This window comes from Anomaloglossus baeobatrachus, chromosome 7, assembly GCF_048569485.1.
Source record: "Anomaloglossus baeobatrachus isolate aAnoBae1 chromosome 7, aAnoBae1.hap1, whole genome shotgun sequence".
NCBI lineage: Eukaryota > Metazoa > Chordata > Amphibia > Anura > Aromobatidae > Anomaloglossus > Anomaloglossus baeobatrachus.
In genome coordinates, this window is record NC_134359.1 from 310,556,686 (window position 1) to 310,580,494 (window position 23,809).

At 45.2% G+C, this 23,809-nt stretch overlaps 1 protein-coding gene across 2 annotated transcripts in view; it reads left to right on the top strand.

The window, feature by feature from the left end:
• The first annotated feature begins 709 nt into the window (after positions 1 to 709).
• Positions 710 to 23,809, top strand: part of LOC142245735 (phosphatidylserine decarboxylase proenzyme, mitochondrial-like) — a 34,429-nt gene continuing 11,329 nt past the window's right edge. Inside the window, exons 1-6 of one of the 2 annotated variants that reach the window (XM_075318695.1) lie at positions 710 to 860; positions 15,229 to 15,288; positions 16,302 to 16,434; positions 16,632 to 16,862; positions 18,225 to 18,357; positions 22,309 to 22,446. In XM_075318695.1, coding sequence (XP_075174810.1) covers positions 15,236 to 15,288; positions 16,302 to 16,434; positions 16,632 to 16,862; positions 18,225 to 18,357; positions 22,309 to 22,446 — 688 coding nt within the window. In that variant the 5' untranslated portion in view covers positions 710 to 860; positions 15,229 to 15,235. Of the gene's footprint in view, positions 861 to 9,949; positions 9,974 to 15,228; positions 15,289 to 16,301; positions 16,435 to 16,631; positions 16,863 to 18,224; positions 18,358 to 22,308; positions 22,447 to 23,809 lie in introns of those variants that run through there. The other variant, XM_075318696.1, reaches the window with a different exon arrangement.

Below are 23,809 nucleotides of genomic sequence, written 5' to 3' on the forward strand. Positions count from 1 at the left end.
GTCCACCCTTGTTCAGGACAGATTCTGACATCAGATATTGATGACCGTCCACCCTTGCTTAGGACGGATACTAACATTAGATAATGATGACCGTCCACCCTTGTTCAGAACGGATCCTGACATTTGATAATGGCGACCGTCCACCCTTGTTCAGGACGGATCCTGACATTTGATAATGGCGACCGTCCACCCTTGTTGAGGATCTTGGACGGCACTGGATGTAAATAATGAAGTCTTCGTGGACGTTCACACTCCTGGTGTCCATCATCTCATTATGTTTCTAAGGTGGCCTGTGATTTATGCACCCATCCTTTTGTTGTGTTCACATGTTGCATCTCTGCTGTGTTTTAATTTATTTTTTTATATTCGCAAAACAATGCAATTTTACCAAGAGTGCAGCAAAAAAAAAAAGAAAAATGCATCTGAAAAGTGGAAACTTTTACAGGGGGAGATTATCCAGTAAATCATCCATTGTCTTCCTCCAGTGCAGTATCCGCTGTAAACAGTATCTGCTGCTGAGAACAGTAATATTCTATTCACACATAATTACCGAATGTCATTGCACAATAAGTGCGGCCACCCGAGTACATGGCCATTACACATACACTGGTCTACAAGCAGCGGATCACAGCCGCGGGCGCACAGTGAACATCCCCATCACACTTCTTAGTAGTGGAACATTTCCCTTTAAGAAGCTGCCAGGACATGAAGAGTCGGATTGAGCGGTCAGAGTCCGCCCCGTCATCACTTCTGCAGTGTGGCTGGAGATTGGCTGCCAAACGTCAGCTCATACTCTGCAGAGGATGTGATATCTCCATCCTGTATATGAGGCCCGGTGTCGTGTGACCACAGCAAAGCACGTGAGTACTGTACTTCCTATGTAATATATGCCGTATACTCAGGAGAATAAAGCGTGTGAGTACTGTACTTCCTATGTAATATATGCCGTATACTCAGGAGAATAAAGCGTGTGAATATTGTACTTCCTATGTAATATATGCCGTATACTCAGGAGAATAAAGCGTGTGAGTACTGTACTTCCTATGTAATATATGCCGTATACTCAGGAGAATATAGCGTGTGAGTACTGTACTTCCTATGTAATATATGCCGTATACTCAGGAGAATATAGCGTGTGAATACTGTACGTTCTGTGTTATATATGCCGTATACTCAGGAGATTATAGCGTGTGAGTACTGTACTTCCTATGTAATATATGCCGTATACTCAGGAGAATAAAGCGTGTGAGTACTGTACTTCCTATGTAATATATGCCGTATACTCAGGAGAATAAAGCGTGTGAGTATTGTACTTCCTATGTAATATATGCCATATACTCAGGAGAATAAAGCGTGTGAGTACTGTACTTCCTATGTAATATATGCCGTATACTCAGGAGAATATAGCGTGTGAGTACTGTACTTCCTATGTAATATATGCCGTATACTCAGGAGAATAAAGCGTGTGAATATTGTACTTCCTATGTAATATATGCCGTATACTCAGCAGAATAAAGCGTGTGAGTACTGTACTTCCTATGTAATATATGCAGTATACTCAGGAGAATAAAGCGTGTGAGTACTGTACTTCCTATGTAATATATGCCGTATACTCAGGAGAATAAAGCGTGTGAGTACTGTACTTCCTATGTAATATATGCCGTATACTCAGGAGAATAAAGCGTGTGAGTACTGTACTTCCTATGTAATATATGCCGTATACTCAGGAGAATAAAGCGTGTGAATATTGTACGTTCTGTGTTATATATGCTGTATACTCAGGAGAATATAGCGTGTGAATATTGTACATTCTATGTTATATATGCCGTATACTCAGGAGAATAAAGCGTGTGAGTACTGTACTTCCTATGTAATATATGCAGTATACTCAGGAGAATAAAGCGTGTGAGTACTGTACTTCCTATGTAATATATGCAGTATACTCAGGAGAATAAAGCACGTGAGTACTGTACTTCCTATGTAATATATGCCGTATACTCAGGAGAATAAAGCGTGAGTACTGTACTTCCTATGTAATATATGCCGTATACTCAGGAGAATATAGCGTGTGAGTACTGTACTTCCTATGTAATATATGCCGTATACTCAGGAGAATAAAGCGTGAGTACTGTACTTCCTATGTAATATATGCCGTATACTCAGGAGAATAAAGCGTGTGAGTACTGTACTTCCTATGTAATATATGCCGTATACTCAGGAGAATAAAGCGTGAGTACTGTACTTCCTATGTAATATATGCCGTATACTCAGGAGAATAAAGCGTGTGAGTACTGTACTTCCTATGTAATATATGCCGTATACTCAGGAGAATAAAGCGTGTGAGTACTGTACGTTCTGTGTTATATATGCCGTATACTCAGGAGAATATAGCGTGTGAATACTGTACGTTCTGTGTTATATATGCTGTATACTCAGGAGAATATAGCGTGTGAATATTGTACGTTCTATGTAATATATGCCGTATACTCAGGAGAATATAGCGTGTGAATACTGTACGTTCTGTGTAATATATGCCGTATACTCAGGAGAATAAAGCGTGTGAGTACTGTACTTCCTATGTAATATATGCCGTATACTCAGGAGAATAAAGCGTGAGTACTGTACTTCCTATGTAATATATGCCGTATACTCAGGAGAATAAAGCGTGTGAGTACTGTACTTCCTATGTAATATATGCCGTATACTCAGAAGAATATAGCGTGTGAATACTGTACGTTCTGTGTTATATATGCTGTATACTCAGGAGAATATAGCGTGTGAATACTGTACGTTCTGTGTTATATATGCCGTATACTCAGGAGAATATAGCGTGTGAGTACTGTACTTCCTATGTAATATATGCCGTATACTCAGGAGATTATAGCGTGTGAGTACTGTACTTCCTATGTAATATATGCCGTATACTCAGGAGAATAAAGCGTGTGAGTATTGTACTTCCTATTGTAACGTTGCGCCCTGCAACGTGGGGGTTTCACTCGCTTGCAGCGGTGTGAGGTAGCTTCAGCAACACACGTACACAGTCTCTTCATAGAAATTCTGGCAGTTTATTAAAAACACTCAGCATAAACTGCCCTCAAACATAAACAATAAGTCCATAATGGAAGTTTAGCAACTTCCCCACTCTCTGGCTCCTGCCAGCGTACAACTCTAGCCAAGGTTCCTTCCAGCACCCAGGGCCCTCTGCAGACCCCTGTCTGTCTCTCCTCCTGGAGAGATTCGGCCCTACAGCCCTGGCCTGGCTGCACTCACCTCAGACTCAATATCAGAGCCTTGTGTTCAGCCTCCATGCAGGCTGATACACCCAGAGCTCTCGGCTCTGCTCTCACTTGTTTCCAGTCCACACACTGGACATCTAGAGCTAGTCTCTCTCTAGACTGCCCTAGACACACTTCTTCCAGGTTCAGAGACAGGATTGCTTTAACCCATGGAGCCACACCCACAGGTGGTAAGGAGTGTGTAATCAGCATCACACACCCTTCCAAGGCTCTGCATGTAATGCAATCCTGTGGAACCACAGGTCCCAGCCAGCTTCACATTGCAGAGCACCCACGCTTCTGCAAAACATACCGGCCCTTTGTAATACAGCCGGTTGATACCTCACATACCCTCCCCCTCTGTTCAAACCCGTAGGGGAGAACACTTGCCAATGACCTGGGGCCGCGAGACAGGGCATCCCCGCTGCCATGCCCCACCAGTTGAGAGGGCCGTCCAAGAGCAGTAGTCCCTGAGGCATCGCCCGACACTGTCACCAAACCCTGTCTGGTCAACCTAGGGTTAAAGGACGTCCCATTTCCAGACCGTTCTCTCCCTGACCCCCTCCCAGGGTCACCGTAGTAGAGAGACATGTCCCCAGTCAAACCTACAGTCTTGTCCGAACCTAGGCTTTCTCGAGTACCCCCAAGGCTACTGTCGGGAACTCTAAGCTCATAGCAGCCACTATCTACAGTACATCGTAGGTTACCACTCTGTCGGCGATTCCTTTTATCGCGCGTCTGAACTACTGGACCGACACGCCATCTTCCACTTCTTTCCCCTGAACAACGGGTGGAAGACGGCTGCTGTCCCCTACACAGTTGGCGAAGCTGCTCCTTAATTTTCAGGTTTTCTTGCCACAACCGCTCCATGTCACGTACATGGTGTACCCGATATTCAATAAGGCTTCGAATGTTTCCAAGACTCTCTACAGTCCCGACACAGACAAACGGAACCATACCAGCTTCCCTGGGTATCTTGCTCTCATTAGCAGCAGGGATTCTTAATCTCACCAATCCTGATTTATTCACCATGTCTTGCATGACTCGTCCGGTTTTTCCAATGACTCTCCCCACCAGAGCCCGGGGTACTTGGACAATATCTTCCGCCAGACTCTGCGCTTTCCTTTTATACTCTAGCTGTCTAGTGGCTTCTTCCTTTTGCAGTTGGACTTGCCACTTCATACGAACACATCTGAAGTGCATGTCCTTTAGAATAGCCACCCGCTGCCCAGTAATTTCCCTGGTGGACAATATCACTAACTGTTCAGCCCCTGGGGTACAGTAGACCTCACACGCTTCCACAGCTCTCTTAAATTCGTCATGCATGCACTCGGTGGCACACGCTTCTCTTAAGTCCTTAGGTATATCCACCATGCACTTGACTACAGAAGTCTCATTCATCCCTGCCACATGCTTGTCAAGTTTAGCTTCCAGAGTCAGCTCTCTTTGGGCCTTCCCTGCTTCAACATGTTTGGTCAGGATTGACACTCGCTGCTCCATCTGCTCCAAGGCTCCCTGGGACTTGGACTGGTACTCTGCCAAGCGACTTCGGAGCTCAGCCACTTCTTTCTCCAGCTCCCTTACTCGACTCTCAGTAGCCTGCCTAAGAAGTATCTCTTGTTGCAGATGGTCTTTGCTCATCCTCTTGAATGAGTCTTCACTTGCGGACCTCTCTGGTCTACGACACACTATTTCTGAGGCTTCTTCCATCTCAGCTTCAGAACGTTTGGGTTTCAGGCTCTTAGCTGAGCCAATCTTCTTGTCTGCGATCTTGGTCTTACCCACTGAGTCAGTCAGGCTCTCAGCTTCTGATGAGACCTCATGTCCAGACTTCACCTCTTCCTCAGAGGCTCTTTCCGCTTTTACAGCACCTGCTGTGTCTTGGGACTTCACTGCATTCCCTCCAACTTCCACTTGGGTCTCTGCAGTGTCACCCTCTGCCTTCTCTTGGGCATTTACAGCATCGCCTTCTACCAGGGTGTTATGCCCTTCAGCACGGTACTCTGTTCTTCTTAGAACCTTGGCACCATTTTCAACATTCATCACTTCACCACTGGGTAGCTTACCAGTCTGCTCACCATGACCTTTGTGGATTTGTACTCCACCAACACTGCCCTGGATTCCTTCTCCTATATTGTTCTGTAGGATGTCATCTCGTACAGCGCTATCATCCAACAGACCTCCAGCTTCATGCATGGAAATTATAGGAGACACTGCCATTACGTCTTTGGTCGGTTCCTCCCCTGCAATTTCACCCTGCTGGTTTCTGTCGTGACAATGTGTCAGTTCAGTCTTTGATTCCTCTTTCTTTTGCAGGATATCACTGTCTGACTCTTTCGTAGCAGGTGTTACTAGCACCATGTTTTCATTAACCAGGCATATCACTTTCTCTGCACCCTCAGACGGCCTACACTGTGCCCCCTCTCGGCGCTTATTACGTCTTCGGCGTCGGGAGGAAGTTTTGCCCTTCTCGCCCATCTGTACCACACTGTACTCGTTTGTCACCTTACTAGAGTCAGTGTCTTTACTGGAGTCATCATCACTCCCCCTGGTATCCTGGACTATCATGTCCCCACTTAACCAGATATCTGCCTCCCTTTCTGGAGCTACCCCGTTTTTAACGGTCACACTATCGGTTATTCCCTTAGTCCTTATGTCACTAAGTTGGGTCCGTCCATCATTTTCTTTGGTCACCCCTAACTTAGGACAGTCAATTTTAGGAGGTGCTATCTCCTCCTTACCACACATAACTGCACAACAAGGACCCCTTTTCACCTCCCAATGTGGTGGGGTTTCCTTTGGGCTGTTCCGGCTCTTACACAAGCAACCGTATACGTCCCCCTGCTTCCACAAGTGCACAAATAATTTAGAGTCCCAACCTATAATAATTGGGTGCAGTAAATCTGAGACTACACCAACATCATGAGAACCACTGTCCCAGGCTGTCTTAATGACCACTCTGGAGACCGGGTATTCTGTCTCATTACTGTGGGTGCAGCCGACGTGGATCTTCCTTCCAGGAATCAAGTGGACATCAGAGGTGGCCCTCACCAGAGTCACCAAGCTCCTTGAGTCTACGACTCCTGTTACAGATTCCCCATCCACTTCCACGGAACACAGACGTGGCTTCTCGTCGGATGGGTGGTCTATATTGCAAACAGGACACTTAAGGCATGAACACTGTTGTCCCTGGCTACAGTCCATCTGCACCACTTCACCCTTGGATTTGGGATGCTCCGCTCTCTTTTGGGCGACCACCCCTTTATGGGACTCCACCCCCTTATGGGCAACCACCCCTTTATGGGACTCCACCCCCTTATGGGCAACCACCCCTTTATGGGACTCCACCCCCTTATGGGCAACCACCCCTTTATGGGACTCCACCCCCTTATGGGCAACCACCCCTTTATGGGACTCCACCCCCTTATGGGCAACTATTCCCTTCTGGGACTCCACCCCCTTATGGGCAACTATTCCCTTCTGGGACTCCGCCCCCTTTTGCGGTTTCCATGCAATGTCCTTAGCCCCCAATTCACACCGTTTGCCCTTGTCTCCCTGGGCACCCAGTGTCCATACTGGCCCCTGAAGGGAACGCTCTAACTGGTCCATGGCTGTGACATCGCTACACACCGACAGCTCCTGCTGTCCCCAGACCAGGAACTGGTACAGCTCCTCCACAATGTCCGCAGGGACCATTCCCTCTTTTTGGCTTTCAGCCCCCACTGCTGTCACTGGACCTCCAGGCACATGCTGTTGGTGCTGCTGGCTCTGCAGCAGCTGGTTCAGGAGCTCCTCCATGCTGTAACGAAAAAGAGGCACAGGAGGGGCGCTCCAATGGGTAATACCCGGTGGTCAAAGACAGGGGGGGGGGTTAGAGAACCACTAACCTTTCCGGGTTGTACCGCCCGTACAACCAGGATCTCCAGCCTGTGGTGTATCACTGCTCACCAAGCAAGGCCTTGCAATTCGGGCTGGCCTGGAACCTCCAGTCGCTGGACTCTCGCCACTGCAGCACGGGTCCCCAACGACCTGCTGATTCACCGCCAGGTGCTTGAGAGCGCTGTCCCTGTTCATGGACCCGCCGATCCACCGCCAGCTGCTTGAGTGCGCAGACAATTTTCGTGGACCCGACGATCCACCGCAAGCAGTCCGTATCCACAGGAATATGTCCTAGGCCGTTGCCCCTAGCAACCAGGCTGCGTTGCCCCTAGCAACCAGACCGCATGCCCGCATTCGAGACACCATATGTAACGTTGCGCCCTGCAACGTGGGGGTTTCACTCGCTTGCAGCGGTGTGAGGTAGCTTCAGCAACACACGTACACAGTCTCTTCATAGAAATTCTGGCAGTTTATTAAAAACACTCAGCATAAACTGCCCTCAAACATAAACAATAAGTCCATAATGGAAGTTTAGCAACTTCCCCACTCTCTGGCTCCTGCCAGCGTACAACTCTAGCCAAGGTTCCTTCCAGCACCCAGGGCCCTCTGCAGACCCCTGTCTGTCTCTCCTCCTGGAGAGATTCGGCCCTACAGCCCTGGCCTGGCCGCACTCACCTCAGACTCAATATCAGAGCCTTGTGTTCAGCCTCCATGCAGGCTGATACACCCAGAGCTCTCGGCTCTGCTCTCACTTGTTTCCAGTCCACACACTGGACATCTAGAGCTAGTCTCTCTCTAGACTGCCCTAGACACACTTCTTCCAGGTTCAGAGACAGGATTGCTTTAACCCATGGAGCCGCACCCACAGGTGGTAAGGAGTGTGTAATCAGCATAACACACCCTTCCATGGCTCTGCATGTAATGCAATCCTGTGGAACCACAGGTCCCAGCCAGCTTCACATTGCAGAGCACCCACGCTTCTGCAAAACATACCGGCCCTTTGTAATACAGCCGGTTGATACCTCACACTATGTAATATATGCCGTATACTCAGGAGAATAAAGCGTGTGAGTACTGTACTTCCTATGTAATATATGCCGTATACTCAGGAGAATAAAGCGTGTGAGTACTGTACTTGCTATGTAATATATGCCGTATACTCAGGAGAATAAAGCGTGTGAGTACTGTACTTCCTATGTAATATATGCCGTATACTCAGGAGAATATAGCGTGTGAATACTGTACGTTCTGTGTTATATATGCCGTATACTCAGGAGAATAAAGCGTGTGAGTACTGTACTTCCTATGTAATATATGCCGTATACTCAGCAGAATAAAGCGTGTGAGTACTGTACTTCCTATGTAATATATGCCGTATACTCAGGAGAATAAAGCGTGTGAGTACTGTACTTCCTATGTAATATATGCAGTATACTCAGGAGAATAAAGCGTGTGAGTACTGTACTTCCTATGTAATATATGCAGTATACTCAGGAGAATAAAGCACGTGAGTACTGTACTTCCTATGTAATATATGCCGTATACTCAGGAGAATAAAGCGTGAGTACTGTACTTCCTATGTAATATATGCCGTATACTCAGGAGAATATAGCGTGTGAGTACTGTACTTCCTATGTAATATATGCCGTATACTCAGGAGAATAAAGCACGTGAGTACTGTACTTCCTATGTAATATATGCCGTATACTCAGGAGAATATAGCGTGTGAGTACTGTACTTCCTATGTAATATATGCCGTATACTCAGGAGAATAAAGCGTGTGAGTACTGTACTTCCTATGTAATATATGCCGTATACTCAGGAGAATATAGCGTGTGAGTACTGTACTTCCTATGTAATATATGCCGTATACTCAGGAGAATAAAGCGTGAGTACTGTACTTCCTATGTAATATATGCCGTATACTCAGGAGAATAAAGCGTGTGAGTACTGTACTTCCTATGTAATATATGCCGTATACTCAGGAGAATAAAGCGTGAGTACTGTACTTCCTATGTAATATATGCCGTATACTCAGGAGAATAAAGCGTGTGAGTACTGTACTTCCTATGTAATATATGCCGTATACTCAGGAGAATAAAGCGTGTGAGTACTGTACGTTCTGTGTTATATATGCCGTATACTCAGGAGAATATAGCGTGTGAATACTGTACGTTCTGTGTTATATATGCTGTATACTCAGGAGAATATAGCGTGTGAATATTGTACGTTCTATGTAATATATGCCGTATACTCAGGAGAATATAGCGTGTGAGTACTGTACTTCCTATGTAATATATGCCGTATACTCAGGAGAATATAGCGTGTGAGTACTGTACTTCCTATGTAATATATGCCATATACTCAGGAGAATAAAGCGTGTGAGTACTGTACGTTCTGTGTTATATATGCCGTATACTCAGGAGAATAAAGCACGTGAGTACTGTACTTCCTATGTAATATATGCCGTATACTCAGGAGAATAAAGCGTGTGAGTACTGTACGTTCTGTGTTATATATGCCGTATACTCAGGAGAATATAGCGTGTGAATACTGTACGTTCTGTGTTATATATGCTGTATACTCAGGAGAATATAGCGTGTGAATATTGTACGTTCTATGTAATATATGCCGTATACTCAGGAGAATATAGCGTGTGAGTACTGTACTTCCTATGTAATATATGCCGTATACTCAGGAGAATAAAGCGTGTGAGTACTGTACTTCCTATGTAATATATGCCGTATACTCAGGAGAATAAAGCGTGTGAGTACTGTACTTCCTATGTAATATATGCCGTATACTCAGGAGAATAAAGCGTGTGAGTACTGTATTTCCTATGTAATATATGCCGTATACTCAGAAGAATATAGCGTGTGAATACTGTACGTTCTGTGTTATATATGCTGTATACTCAGGAGAATATAGCGTGTGAATATTGTACGTTCTATGTAATATATGCCGTATACTCAGGAGAATATAGCGTGTGAATATTGTACGTTCTGTGTTATATATGCTGTATACTCAGGAGAATATAGTGTGTTAATATTGTACGTTCTATGTAATATATGCCAGCAGCCGCTGCTGCTCGGGCCCAGACCTTCCAGTGTGGTGGCTCAAGGGTCTCCGGACCCGGGGGTCTCGCGGACACGCCGAATAAATGGGGGGACGTAGATGTACGGGCTAGGCCGTAGTAAGTTCGTGACGCCACCCACGGTGTGTGGTGAGGTGGGACACCACCGCTGCTGTTATGGGGCACCCAGGGGAGATGTTGTGCAGCAAGTTGTTAACCCCTCTGTGGGCAGGGTTGGTGGCCCCGGGACCCGGTGGCTCGGTGCAGGGGATGGTGACCGCAGGGGGGGCTGGTGTGCTCACTATTAGTAAAACACACAAGTCTCTGGTAAACCAAGGTGATGGTGGCCGGTGCCGCGGCCGGTTGCGTTCGGGATCCCCCACCCGGCTGGTGGTCTCTATCCTTTTCCTGCACCGTTGTGTAAGGTGGACTTTCCTAGTGTGAAACTCAGGAGTCCGCTCCCGGCTGGATGTGGCTTAAAGAGCCGTGCCCGCAGACGCTGGCCCGTGCGATCTATGGGCCCTGGCGGTGACCTCTTATCCCTAATCGGTGGGCTGTTGTCTTCTATGAGGGACTTTGGGTGGGACAGGACCTCTAGTCCTGGCCTCAATCGGTTAATTAACCAGTTCCGCTTGGTTACGGTCCTGGCTTCAGGGTACGAGTACCCCCCTTTGTGCTGCAGTTTCCGGGTCGGTTCCCCGTGTCGGTACCGGCGGGCTACAACCCTGTCCCGGTCAACCTCAGTTCTGCCGAGCCGTCTTCCCGTCTCCTGCTGACAGAGACCACCGTCTGCCACCTAGCCAAGGCACCAGGGCTCCTACCCTGGCACCGTTCAACTTGAACTTCCTTGCTGGAGCTACACTTAGCTCCAGCCCACACTCCTCCCCAAACTCCTTTCTGGCCTTAACTGACTGTTTTTCCCGCCCCGGGCTGTCTGGACCCCTGGATGGGCGTGTCCCAACCGCCTGGACATGCCCACTGGTGTGTCTATCTTTCCCTAAGGGGGAGGGTGACTAGGGTTACTGGCTGGCTGTGTGTTTCCTAGTGAGGGAATGGTGTAGTGCGGGGGCCTAACTGTGACTACCTGGTTTTGCCAGGGCGTCACATATACTCAGGAGAATATAGCGTGTGAATATTGTACGTTCTGTGTCATATATGCCGTATACTCAGGAGAATATAGCGTGTGAATATTGTACGTTCTGTGTAATATATGCCGTATACTCAGGAGAATATAGCGTGTGAATATTGTACGTTCTGTGTAATATATGCCGTATACTCAGGAGAATATAGCGTGTGAGTATTGTACATTCTGTGTAATATATGCCGTATACTCAGGAGAATATAGCGTGTGAGTATTGTACGTTCTGTGTAATATATGCCGTATACTCAGGAGAATATATCGTGTGAATATTGTATGTCCTGTGTAATATATGCCGTATACTCAGGAGAATATAGCGTGTGAATATTGTATGTCCTGTGTAATATATGCCGTATACTCAGGAGAATATAGCGTGTGAGTATTGTACGTCCTGTGTAATATATGCCGTATACTCAGGAGAATATAGCGTGTGAGTATTGTACGTCCTGTGTAATATATGCCGTATACTCAGGAGAATATAGCGTGTGAATATTGTACGTTCTGTGTAATATATGCCGTATACTCAGGACAATATAGAGTGTGAATATTGTACGTTCTGTGTAATATATGCCATATACTCAGGAGAATATAGCGTGTGAATATTGTACGTTCTGTGTAATATATGCCGTATACTCAGGAGAATATAGCGTGTGAGTATTGTACGTTCTGTGTAATATATGACGTATACTCAGGAGAATATAGCGTGTGAATATTGTATGTCCTGTGTAATATATGCCGTATACTCAGGAGAATATAGCGTGTGAATATTGTATGTCCTGTGTAATATATGCCGTATACTCAGGAGAATATAGCGTGTGAGTATTGTACGTCTTGTGTAATATATGCCGTATACTCAGGAGAATATAGCGTGTGAGTATTGTACGTCCTGTGTAATACATGCCGTATACTCAGGAGAATATAGCGTGTGAATATTGTACGTTCTGTGTAATATATGCCGTATACTCAGGAGAATATAGCGTGTGAATATTGTACGTTCTGTGTAATATATGCCATATACTCAGGAGAATATAGCGTGTGAATATTGTACATTCTGTGTAATATATGCCGTATACTCAGGAGAATATAGCGTGTGAATATTGTACGTTCTGTGTAATATATGCCGTATACTCAGGAGAATATAGCGTGTGAATATTGTACGTTCTGTGCCATATATGCCGTATACTCAGGAGAATATAGCGTGTGAATATTGTACGTTCTGTGTAATATATGCCGTATACTCAGGAGATTATAGCGTGTGAATATTGTACGTTCTGTGTAATATATGCCGTATACTCAGGAGAATATAGCGTGTGAATATTGTATGTTCTGTGTAATATATGCCGTATACTCAGGAGAATATAGCGTGTGAATATTGTACGTCCTGTGTAATATATGCCGTATACTCAGGAGAATATAGCGTGTGAATATTGTACGTTCTGTGTAATATATGCCGTATACTCAGGAGAATATAGCGTGTGAATATTGTACGTCCTGTGTAATATATGCCTTATACTCAGGAGAATATAGCGTGTGAATATTGTACGTTCTGTGTAATATATGCCGTATACTCAGGAGAATATAGCGTGTGAATATTGTACGTCCTGTGTAATATATGCCTTATACTCAGGAGAATATAGCGTGTGAATATTGTACATTCTGTGTAATATATGCCGTATACTCAGGAGAATATAGCGTGTGAATATTGTACGTTCTGTGTAATATATGCCGTATACTCAGGAGAATATAGCGTGTGAATATTGTACGTTCTGTGCCATATATGCCGTATACTCAGGAGAATATAGCGTGTGAATATTGTCCGTTCTGTGTAATATATGCCGTATACTCAGGAGAATATAGCGTGTGAATATTGTACGTTCTGTGTAATATATGCCGTATACTCAGGAGAATATAGCGTGTGAATATTGTACGTCCTGTGTAATATATGCCGTATACTCAGGAGAATATAGCGTGTGAATATTGTACGTTCTGTGTAATATATGCCGTATACTCAGGAGAATATAGCGTGTGAATATTGTACGTCCTGTGTAATATATGCCGTATACTCAGGAGAATATAGCGTGTGAATATTGTACGTTCTGTGTAATATATGCCGTATACTCAGGAGAATATAGCGTGTGAGTATTGTACGTTCTGTGTAATATATGCCGTATACTCAGGAGAATATAGCGTGTGAGTATTGTACGTTCTGTGTAATATATGCCGTATACTCAGGAGAATATAGCGTGTGAATATTGTACGTCCTGTGTAATATATGCCGTATGCTCAGGAGAATATAGCGTGTGAATATTGTACGTTCTGTGTAATATATGCCGTATAGTCAGGAGAATATAGCGTGTGAATATTGTACGTTCTGTGTAATATATGCCGTATACTCAGGAGAATATAGCGTGTGAATATTGTACGTTCTGTGTAATATATGCCGTATACTCAGGAGAATATAGCGTGTGAATATTGTACGTCCTGTGTAATATATGCCGTATACTCAGGAGAATATAGCGTGTGAATATTGTACGTTCTGTGTAATATATGCCGTATAGTCAGGAGAATATAGCGTGTGAATATTGTACGTTCTGTGTAATATATGCCGTATAGTCAGGAGAATATAGCGTGTGAATATTGTACGTTCTGTGTAATATATGCCGTATAGTCAGGAGAATATAGCGTGTGAATATTGTACGTCCTGTGTAATATATGCCGTATACTCAGGAGAATATAGCGTGTGAATATTGTACGTCCTGTGTAATATATGCCGTATACTCAGGAGAATATAGCGTGTGAATATTGTACGTTCTGTGTAATATATGCCGTATACTCAGGAGAATATAGCGTGTGAGTATTGTACGTTCTGTGTAATATATGCCGTATACTCAGGAGAATATAGCGTGTGAATATTGTACGTTCTGTGTAATATATGCCGTATACTCAGGAGAATATAGCGTGTGAGTATTGTACGTTCTGTGTAATATATGCCGTATACTCAGGAGAATATAGCGTGTGAATATTGTACGTTCTGTGTAATATATGCCGTATACTCAGGAGAATATAGCGTGTGAATATTGTACGTTCTGTGTAATATATGCCGTATACTCAGGAGAATATAGCGTGTGAATATTGTACGTCCTGTGTAATATATGCCGTATACTCAGGAGAATATAGCGTGTGAATATTGTACGTCCTGTGTAATATATGCCGTATACTCAGGAGAATATAGCGTGTGAGTATTGTACGTTCTGTGTAATATATGCCGTATACTCAGGAGAATATAGCGTGTGAATATTGTACGTTCTGTGTAATATATGCCGTATACTCAGGAGAATATAGCGTGTGAATATTGTACGTCCTGTGTAATATATGCCGTATAGTCAGGAGAATATAGCGTGTGAATATTGTACGTTCTGTGTAATATATGCCGTATACTCAGGAGAATATAGCGTGTGAATATTGTACGTCCTGTGTAATATATGCCGTATACTCAGGAGAATATAGCGTGTGAATATTGTACGTTCTGTGTAATATATGCCGTATACTCAGGAGAATATAGCGTGTGAATATTGTACGTTCTGTGTAATATATGCCGTATAGTCAGGAGAATATAGCGTGTGAATATTGTACGTTCTGTGTAATATATGCCGTATACTCAGGAGAATATAGCGTGTGAATATTGTACGTCCTGTGTAATATATGCCGTATACTCAGGAGAATATAGCGTGTGAATATTGTACGTTCTGTGTAATATATGCCGTATAGTCAGGAGAATATAGCGTGTGAATATTGTACGTTCTGTGTAATATATGCTGACAGAGGATATTGTCTGTACTGAATGACATTGTATTTTTTCTTAGATTCGCCATGTGTAAAGCATCTGCTCGTTCTTCAGGTGGAGTTCAAAGGTCGAGAAAATGGTGCGTACCGCATATCCCTCTGATAACCCCGTAATATTTGGTACCTTAACAAATAGGTGGGGTTCTGGGATTTGTATTTTTTTCTACCTTCATTACATCCAGTTCTGCCCCTTTATACCCCATCTACATTGAGGTGTATCTCCAACCACTTCCTAGTTAAGCCCCAGCTACCTCACTCTCTGTCTCTTTAAATATCACTTACCTCCTCTCGTACCTCCCTCCCCTGCATCATTATACTCCATCTACCTCCCTTCGTGTCTCCATTCCCCGCTTCTATGTGCCCCATCTACTTCCCCTTGTGTGTCCATCCTGTCTTACCCACCCTTCTACTTCCCCTCATATCTCCAACTTCTGCTTCTTTCCACCCCATTTATCTTCCCTTGTATGTCTGTCCCATCTCATTTTGACATATCTGCCTCCCCTCATATCTTCATCCTCTGCTTTTTGGTGCCCCATCTTCTTCCCTTTGTGTCTCCGTCCTCTGCTTGTTGGTGTCCCATCTACCTCCCCTCCTGTCTCCGTCCTCTGCTTGTTGGTGTCCCATCTATTTCCCCTTGTGTCTCCGTCCTCTGCTTGTTGGTGTCCCATCTACCTCCCTTTGAGTCTGTGTTCCCTGCCTCTTTGCATCCGGTCTATATCCCATCATGTCTCTGTCTCCTTGCACTCAATCTACCTCCACTCGTATTTCCATCCAATGCCTTTTTGGTGCTCCATCTACCTTCCCTTGTGTCTCCGTCCTCTGCTTTTTGATGCCCCATCTACGTCCATTCATGTTTCCGTCCTTTGCTTTTTAGTGCCTCATCTGTCCCCCCTTGCGTTTTGGTCCTCTGCTTTTTGGTGCCTCATCCCTCCCCCCTTGTGTTTCCATTCTCTGCCTTTTTGTGCCCCATCTACTTCCCCTCAGTTCTCTATCCTCTCATTTCTCTCTTTGCGTCCCTTTTGCTCCCCTCATGCCACTGTCCGAGCTTCCATATAGACTCTCTACTTTGTATTTTTCCTCTTCCTTTGTGTAGGTTATCTGTACCTCGTCTCTCCATTAAGCGTCGGTTTGGACAGCTGCGGCCACCATTTTTACGTTTCCGCTCCTGGCAGCTTCTGAAACCTTTGGTGAAAGGTGGATTACACCCAACTACACGAGTCAGCAGGGTGAGTACAGAACATGATTGTGACTCCTGTGTGACCGGGGAGGTCACAGGATGATGGAACATGGAGAAGGAAAAGGCCACTGATTTGTGGGTTGTTTTTTTGGACTTTTTTCTTTTTGACCTATATGAAGTCTTACAATTTGTGCAGAACATGTCTCTTTACCATCCTGGTCACCTCATTGATCTTCTCCCTTGTAGGCAGTATACACCCGGGCTCCCACTCGCCTTCTGTCTCGCCTGTGGGGTCTTCTGAATGAGGTTAGCCTGCCTCCCTGGCTGCGGCGACCGCTGCTTTCATTGTATGTCTGGGCGTTCTCTGTGAACATGCAAGAAGCTGAGGAAGAAGATCTGAACCGATACCGGAATCTGGGGGAGCTCTTCAGACGGCCCTTAAAGTCCACAGCCCGAGCTATTTCTGCTCAATATTTAGTGAGTATCATCGTTCAGCCTCTGTCAGAATGTCAGCTCTTCTGGCCAATCATTTCCAAACAGTGCAATGGTGTTCTCCTAGGGATTAATCCTCACATCAACTTTATTTTGTTTCTTCTTATCAGCTCTTCTCAGAAAGTGTCAATGTAACTTTCAGTTAGTGTTAGCCTAGGAATAAGCAAAGTCTCCAGACCAAGTGACCTCAACTAAAATCCATGATCTTCTGTAATGCATCCATTCTGTAGGAATGTAGCCATCCGTGATCTTCTGTGATGTGTCCATTCTGTAGGAACTTAGCCATCCATGATCTTCTGTGATGTGTCCATTCTGTAGGAACTAAATCAACCATAATCTTCGATAATGCCTTCATTCTGTAGGAACTTGGTCATCCATGATCTTCTGCAATGTGTCCACTCTCTAGGAACTTAGGGTACCGTCTCACTAAACGACGTACCAGCGATTCCGACCACGATTTGACCTAGTCAGGATCGCTAGTGCGTCGATACATGGTCGCTGGTGAGCTTTCAATTAGGCAGATCTCACCAGCGACCAGCCTTGCGACTCTGCACTTGGTAAACAAGGTACACATCGGGTTACTAAGAAAAGCGCTTTGCTTAGTTACCCGATATTTACCCTGAGTGCAGGGAGCCAGCGCTGGCAGCCTGTAAGCGTGTACGCTGGTAACCAGGGTAAATATCGGGTAACCAAGCAAAGCGCTTTGCTTAGTAACCCAATGTGTACCCTGGTTACGTGTGCAGTGAGCCAGCGCTAAGCGGTGTACGCTGGTAACCGAGGTAAATATCGGGTTACTAAGCAAAGCACTTTGCTTAGTTACCCGATATTTACCTTGGTTACCAGCGTACGCTGCTTACAGAGTCGGTGCTCGTTGGTCTCCCGCCATCAAACACCGATGCGTGCTGCACAATGGGAGATCAACGAGCAAAAAATGAACCAGAACAGTGTGTAACAATTAGCGATTTCACAGCAGGGGCCAGGTCACTGCTCAGTGTCACACACAGCGACATCGCTTATGAGGTCCCTGGTACGTCACAAAACCTGGGACTCAGCAGCGATCTCGCTATGTGAGAAGTAACCCTTAGTCATCCATGATCTTCTGTAGTGTGTTCATTCTGTAGGAACTTAGTCATCCATGATCTGTCAGCCTGAAAACCCTCTCAAGAAATCTACAGGTTGATATAAAGAAATCATGGCGCTGCTGTCTCAGGCCGGAGATCATTTGTGGATGTCTGGTTTAGGGTTTTGGGGACTGCGATTCCACTTTGTGGAGAATTCACCTGGGATGTAGCCTAGATCATGTTCATCAGTACAAAGCTAATAATTTTGCATATCTGCCACTTGTAGGTCAGTGCCTGTGATGGTCGGGTGCTACACTGCGGTCGAACCCGGGGTTCACAGATTGAACAAGTAAAAGGTATCACATATTCATTGGAGAACTTCTTGGGACCTCAAGGCTGGCAGGATCCAGAAAACGCAGGTATTCCACCCATCCCGTGCTTCTGACGTCAGCGCGCGAGATACGGCCATGTGTGTCCGTCCGGCCGATCCACAATGAAGAGTGATCTATCACCATGGAGACAATCCAGGCATTTCCACAGCACTAGTGTGCCCCGCCGGCAGCACAGTGTTCACACAGTACGGATCTATAGATCACGTCTTATGGTGCGTACAGGCTCATTATCACATAAGCAAATGTCCGCTCATAAAGGCTTGTACGACGAGGTGATCGGAGATCCTCCTGCGCCTGATAAGTAGATAAATGCCACTGTCAATCTCTGACAGTGGGATATAACGTGCACCAATGTGGAGCTCGCCATCCCCCCGTCATAGGCGGCCCGTGATGTGAGCACAGAGTGCTGATGGGTCGTCATGATGACCTGTGTGTGGTGGTGAACTCCTGTGGACGCCGGCAGAGCGCCGCATTCATAGAAGACATTTGTGCTGTATCGAGTCGTGTGGACAATGATGTACTGCTCCGTACAGAACAACAATCAGGGAATATCAGTCCCTAAAGGAACTAAAAAAACTAAAAAAGTGTAAAAAATAAAAAAAACAAGTTCAAAGCACCCCCTCCCCAAAACAATAAACAAATAAAAATACACATATGTGGCATCGCCGCGTTCAGAAATGCCCAATCTATCAAAATATGAAATCAATTCATCTGATCGGTGCACGGCATGGCGAGAAAAAAAAAGTCCAAACACCAGAATTACGTTTATTTGGTCCCTGCAACACTGCATTAAAATGCAATAACAGGCGATGAAAACATCACATCTACCCAAAAAGGAATAATGAAAACCGCCAGCTCAAGACGCAAAACATAAGCCGTCACTGAGCCCCAACTTTTACAATCCTCTGAATTTTCTTTTACCACTTAAGAAAAAACTAAAATTCCTAGGTTTGGTGTCTACGACCTCGCACCGACCTGTCATAGTGCCATAGAGTCATAATGCCGGGTCAGTTTTACCATACAGTGAACATGGTAATTATTAAAAAAAAAAAAAACAATCGTGGAATTGCAGGTTGTTATTTTTTTTGCAATTTCACTGCTCTTGGAATTTTTTTCCAATTTCAAAATGGTGTCACTCAAAAGTACAACTCGTCCCGCAAAAAACAAGCCGTCACATGGCTATACAGACGGAAAAATAAAAAAGTTATGGCTCTTGGGAGAAGGGGAGGAAAAAACAAAAAATGGAAAATCATCAGGTGGTTAAGGGGTTAAAACTCTTCTAAGCACTATATGTGCTGGAGCCTACTTTTCTGGGTCTTACATCACAGAAGCTAGCTACCTAGGTGGTCACAGATACGTCCTATCCAGTAGTTGTCCAACTGCAATCTTACATAACCCCCACTCTGCCCAAGGCTGGGGGGGCTGGGCAATATTTTGCCAATATCCACTGTACCCAAGACACGGCATCCACAATCCCTTGTTGTTTCTCAATCCTATGTTTGACCTGACAACTAAACTCTTGATGGGTCAAGAATCACGTGGTCACTGGGGCATTGTTCCCCTACTTCTCCCCCAACCACCTTAGCGCACCATGGTAAGACACTGACCTACATTTCCTGCCCAACAATTAGTACCTTAGAGCGTCCAAAGTCCACTTGAAGGCCAAGCATTCTTTCTGCACGATGGAGTAATTCCTCTCTCACGTAAATAGCTTCCTCCAGACATCAGGAACCCCCGATGAGCGCCACCACACACAGGGTACATCGGGGGCACAGTAACATTGGTGGACCCTGACGCTAGGGAGAGGGGAGCAGGGACATTTCTTGCACTCACCTGAGGCTGTACCCTAAGCTCCCTATTGTCCCTATATGGGTTCTTTCACCTTGTCGCTGAGCAGGATACCTAATCCCTCTGTACTCACCCTCACTAGTGAGATGGCCGGCTAGAGACACTAGTTCCACCACTACACTAAAACAACACGAAGGAAGGAAGACAAACAGGGGAATACACAAAAGCAGCACAAACACCAACTTCACAGCTGCAGCCAGACACCAGGAAACCCCTGACGAGTGCCACCACAACCTGGGTACACTGGGGAAACAGTAACATCGGTGGGCCCTGGTGCTACGGAGAAGGGAATGGGGACAAATCTTACACTCACCTGAGGCTGTACCCTATACTCACTAATGTCCCTATATGGGTTCTTTCACCATATCGCCATAAGGATACCTAGTACCTCCCTAGCCCTGAACTTACCCTCACTAGTAGGCTCCAGCAGCAGCAATGACTACAGAGGCTACCAGAGCAACACAAAGGCTCCAGCAGCAGCAATGGCTACAGAGGCTACCAGAGCAACACAAAGGCTCCAGCAGCAGCAATGGCTACAGAGGCTACCAGAGCAACACAAAGGCTCCAGCAGCAATGGCTACAGAGGCTACCAGAGCAACACCAACACATAGGCTCCAGCATCAAAAAGGGCTCCAGAGGCTACAAGAGCAACACCAACACAAGGGCCCCAGTGGCTATCAGAACAATACCAACACAAAGGCTCCAGTGGCTATCAGAGCAATCTTCCTCCTCCATGGCTAATATAACAATGTGAATTCTGTATAACCAGCCTCATGTGATGGTACATGTGACTGTTTAAAGGCGATTGGTGCGGTCACAAACCAGTTACACATGAGGAAAAGTAACCAGAAGTTGCTAAAAAGGAAAACTGACATTAACCCTTGGTGCACCAAAAGAAAGGCAAACACATTTAAATTCTACCAAGTCAAAGTGAGACTCCAGCACCAACTCTGTCACTGGTCTCCGAATGACGAATTGTCAAAGATCGGCACTCACTTTCTCCTAATGACGGGAAACCATCGAGACAGGCTGTTATCAGGACACAGATAGGGACAAATCTTCGGCAGTAGCTCACAGTGCCTAGAAATGTCCAGACCTGCTTCTTCAAGAGGGTTGTGGCAAACTCTGATTTGCCTTACCTTATTTATCGAAGGTTTCATCACGCCGCTGCCTACAACATAGTCCATATATTTGGCTTCTTCCATCCCCATGGCACATTTCTTTAGGTAATGGTAAAGGCAGCCTTCCTTGAGGCATCGTGTATGGCCTGGAATTTATTCCAATGACTTCACCTTCCGGGTCTTACATCATGGAGGCTACTCACCTCGGTGAAGCATATCTCCCATCCAAGACTTGTCCGGCTGCCAATTTACACCGTCCATACATACAACTTGTTGGCAGACCATACTTTACTCTACACTGACGTTCTAAAATGTGGAGGTAGAGAGGCGGCCATCAAATGCAGCCAGACTCTCGACAAAGCAGCAAACCTTGATTTATGATCCTTCTCTGGTAACAGTGATCGTGTGATCGCCGGGTGCTGCTGGGTTCTAGGAGATCAGATCGGTTTTAATATGCAGCCATGAGGCTAAATTGCCCCTGTAACTGGGGCTAATATACCAGTCCTAGTTACAAGTGAAAATTATCAATAAAAATAATGTAAAAATATGATAAAATGCTCCGCAAATGTCATTACTGAGGCACAGTGTGTAAAATAAATGAAAAAAATAATAAATTAAAAATGAAGGAAAAAATAAAAAATAAAACAGCACGAGTCTGAAACACTATTTATTTTATAGCCCCGTCTGCATTGAAAATAAATAAAGATACATGTTAGGGAAAGGAGAACACAAATGAAAGTGTTGTTAGCATCCTTTGTGGTAAGAAAGCAAAAAAATATATAAAAAGGACATAAAAGTTAAGCCCATTTATTGCAAAAAGCTGTGAAAAACTAATTGACTATCCAAATGACAAACCTTTATTAGAACTGTTAAAAATGCAAATCCGAGAAAACGTGAGGAAGAAGGTAGAATGGCCGCCCTCTGAGCTCACGCTGCCCCATCCTCACCACCCGCAGGCCTTGTCTTCTCACATGGCTGGAGCTGACATCTTGAACCTTTCTTCTTCTAGGTCTTCCATTTTTGCAACAGTTGGGGATAAGTCCCTCAAACCGACTTTACCACCATGTTGTATACTTGGCACCCGGTGATTATCATCGATTTCATTCCCCAACTGACTGGAGCATTCAGCACAGAAGACATTTTCCAGGTAAACTCAAGAGTCACCTCTAATGGTGCGTCCTCCTCCTCCTCCACATAGCCACACATGGAGAAAATGGTGCACGACGCTCATTCTCATAGCCACACATGAGGGGGTGAATAGTTTTCCTCCTCTTTATGGGACGAGGACCGCGTTCATTTTCATATGGACAGCCACACATGGGGGGATGAATAGTTTTCCTCCTCTTTATCGGGGGGTGTGTTCATTTTCCACTGCACGGCCACATATGGGGGAATTAAGTGTTTTCTCCTCTTTATCGGGGGGAGGTGTTCATTTTCCACTGCAGAGCCACATATGGGGGGATGAATCGTGTTCCTCCTGTTTATTGAGGGTGTCACAAAATGAAGATTTTATCTGTTCATATAGAGGCGACATGGCATAGATATTGTCATCAATCTGGATGATATCCATTTGTCACGATGTTACTTCAGGGTAGCAGGGGACAGGGGCTCCTATGCTGTCCCTTATGCTAGGTGTCCCTAGGCTATCCCTCACATCCAGATTACTCTTAATAGTGGAGTCCTGTGCCTTACTATACTCCTGAGAAACACTACACTCATATCCCCTTCCCAGGGAGGTACAGGACAGGAGTGACATGGTAAACAGATAAGGACAGACAAGGTATAACCCAAACACTGACACACTGCGCGCGCACACACAGGAATAGGCAAAGAGAGACACGGGTAAAACAAGAGCAGGAGGGTAGCAACAAAAAGTCAATAAGGGTTAACTCCACAACTGCACACAGAAACAAATATCACAAGAGATCGTCTGGATCACAACACCTCACCAGACCAACTAAGATCAACTATAGCTGGCATGAGTGGAAGGATCCAGCCAGCATATATAGGAGGGGAGTAGATGTGATTGGCTCCCCCACAGCAGGAGATCAATGGAGACTAACAAGCAGACTAGCAGAGATTAATTCTTGCCAGCCTGCCTATGAATTACCACTCAGCAGGGCAATGCCCAAATCAGCCTGCATAGATCACAGACACAAAAGGAGTTATCAGGTGGAGTGTCAGAATCTGTAATCTGAACAGAACCCGACAAAGCCATGACAATGAGTGTAGATTGTGAAAATCTCTGTGTGACAGTACCCCTCCCTCTTAGAGGGGCCTCTGGACCTGGTCTCTCAGGATGGAGATGATGAAAGATCCTAACCAGACACCCAGCATGGATATCTGAGGCTGATACCCAAGTCCTCTCCTCAGGACCATAACATCACCAATGACCCAAATATTGCAACGAACGGTGAATGAAACAAAAAACCATCTTGGACACTTGGAATTCTAATGACCCATCGACTAATAGGGATCTATGAAACCATTATGAATCTTGTAAGAAGCCG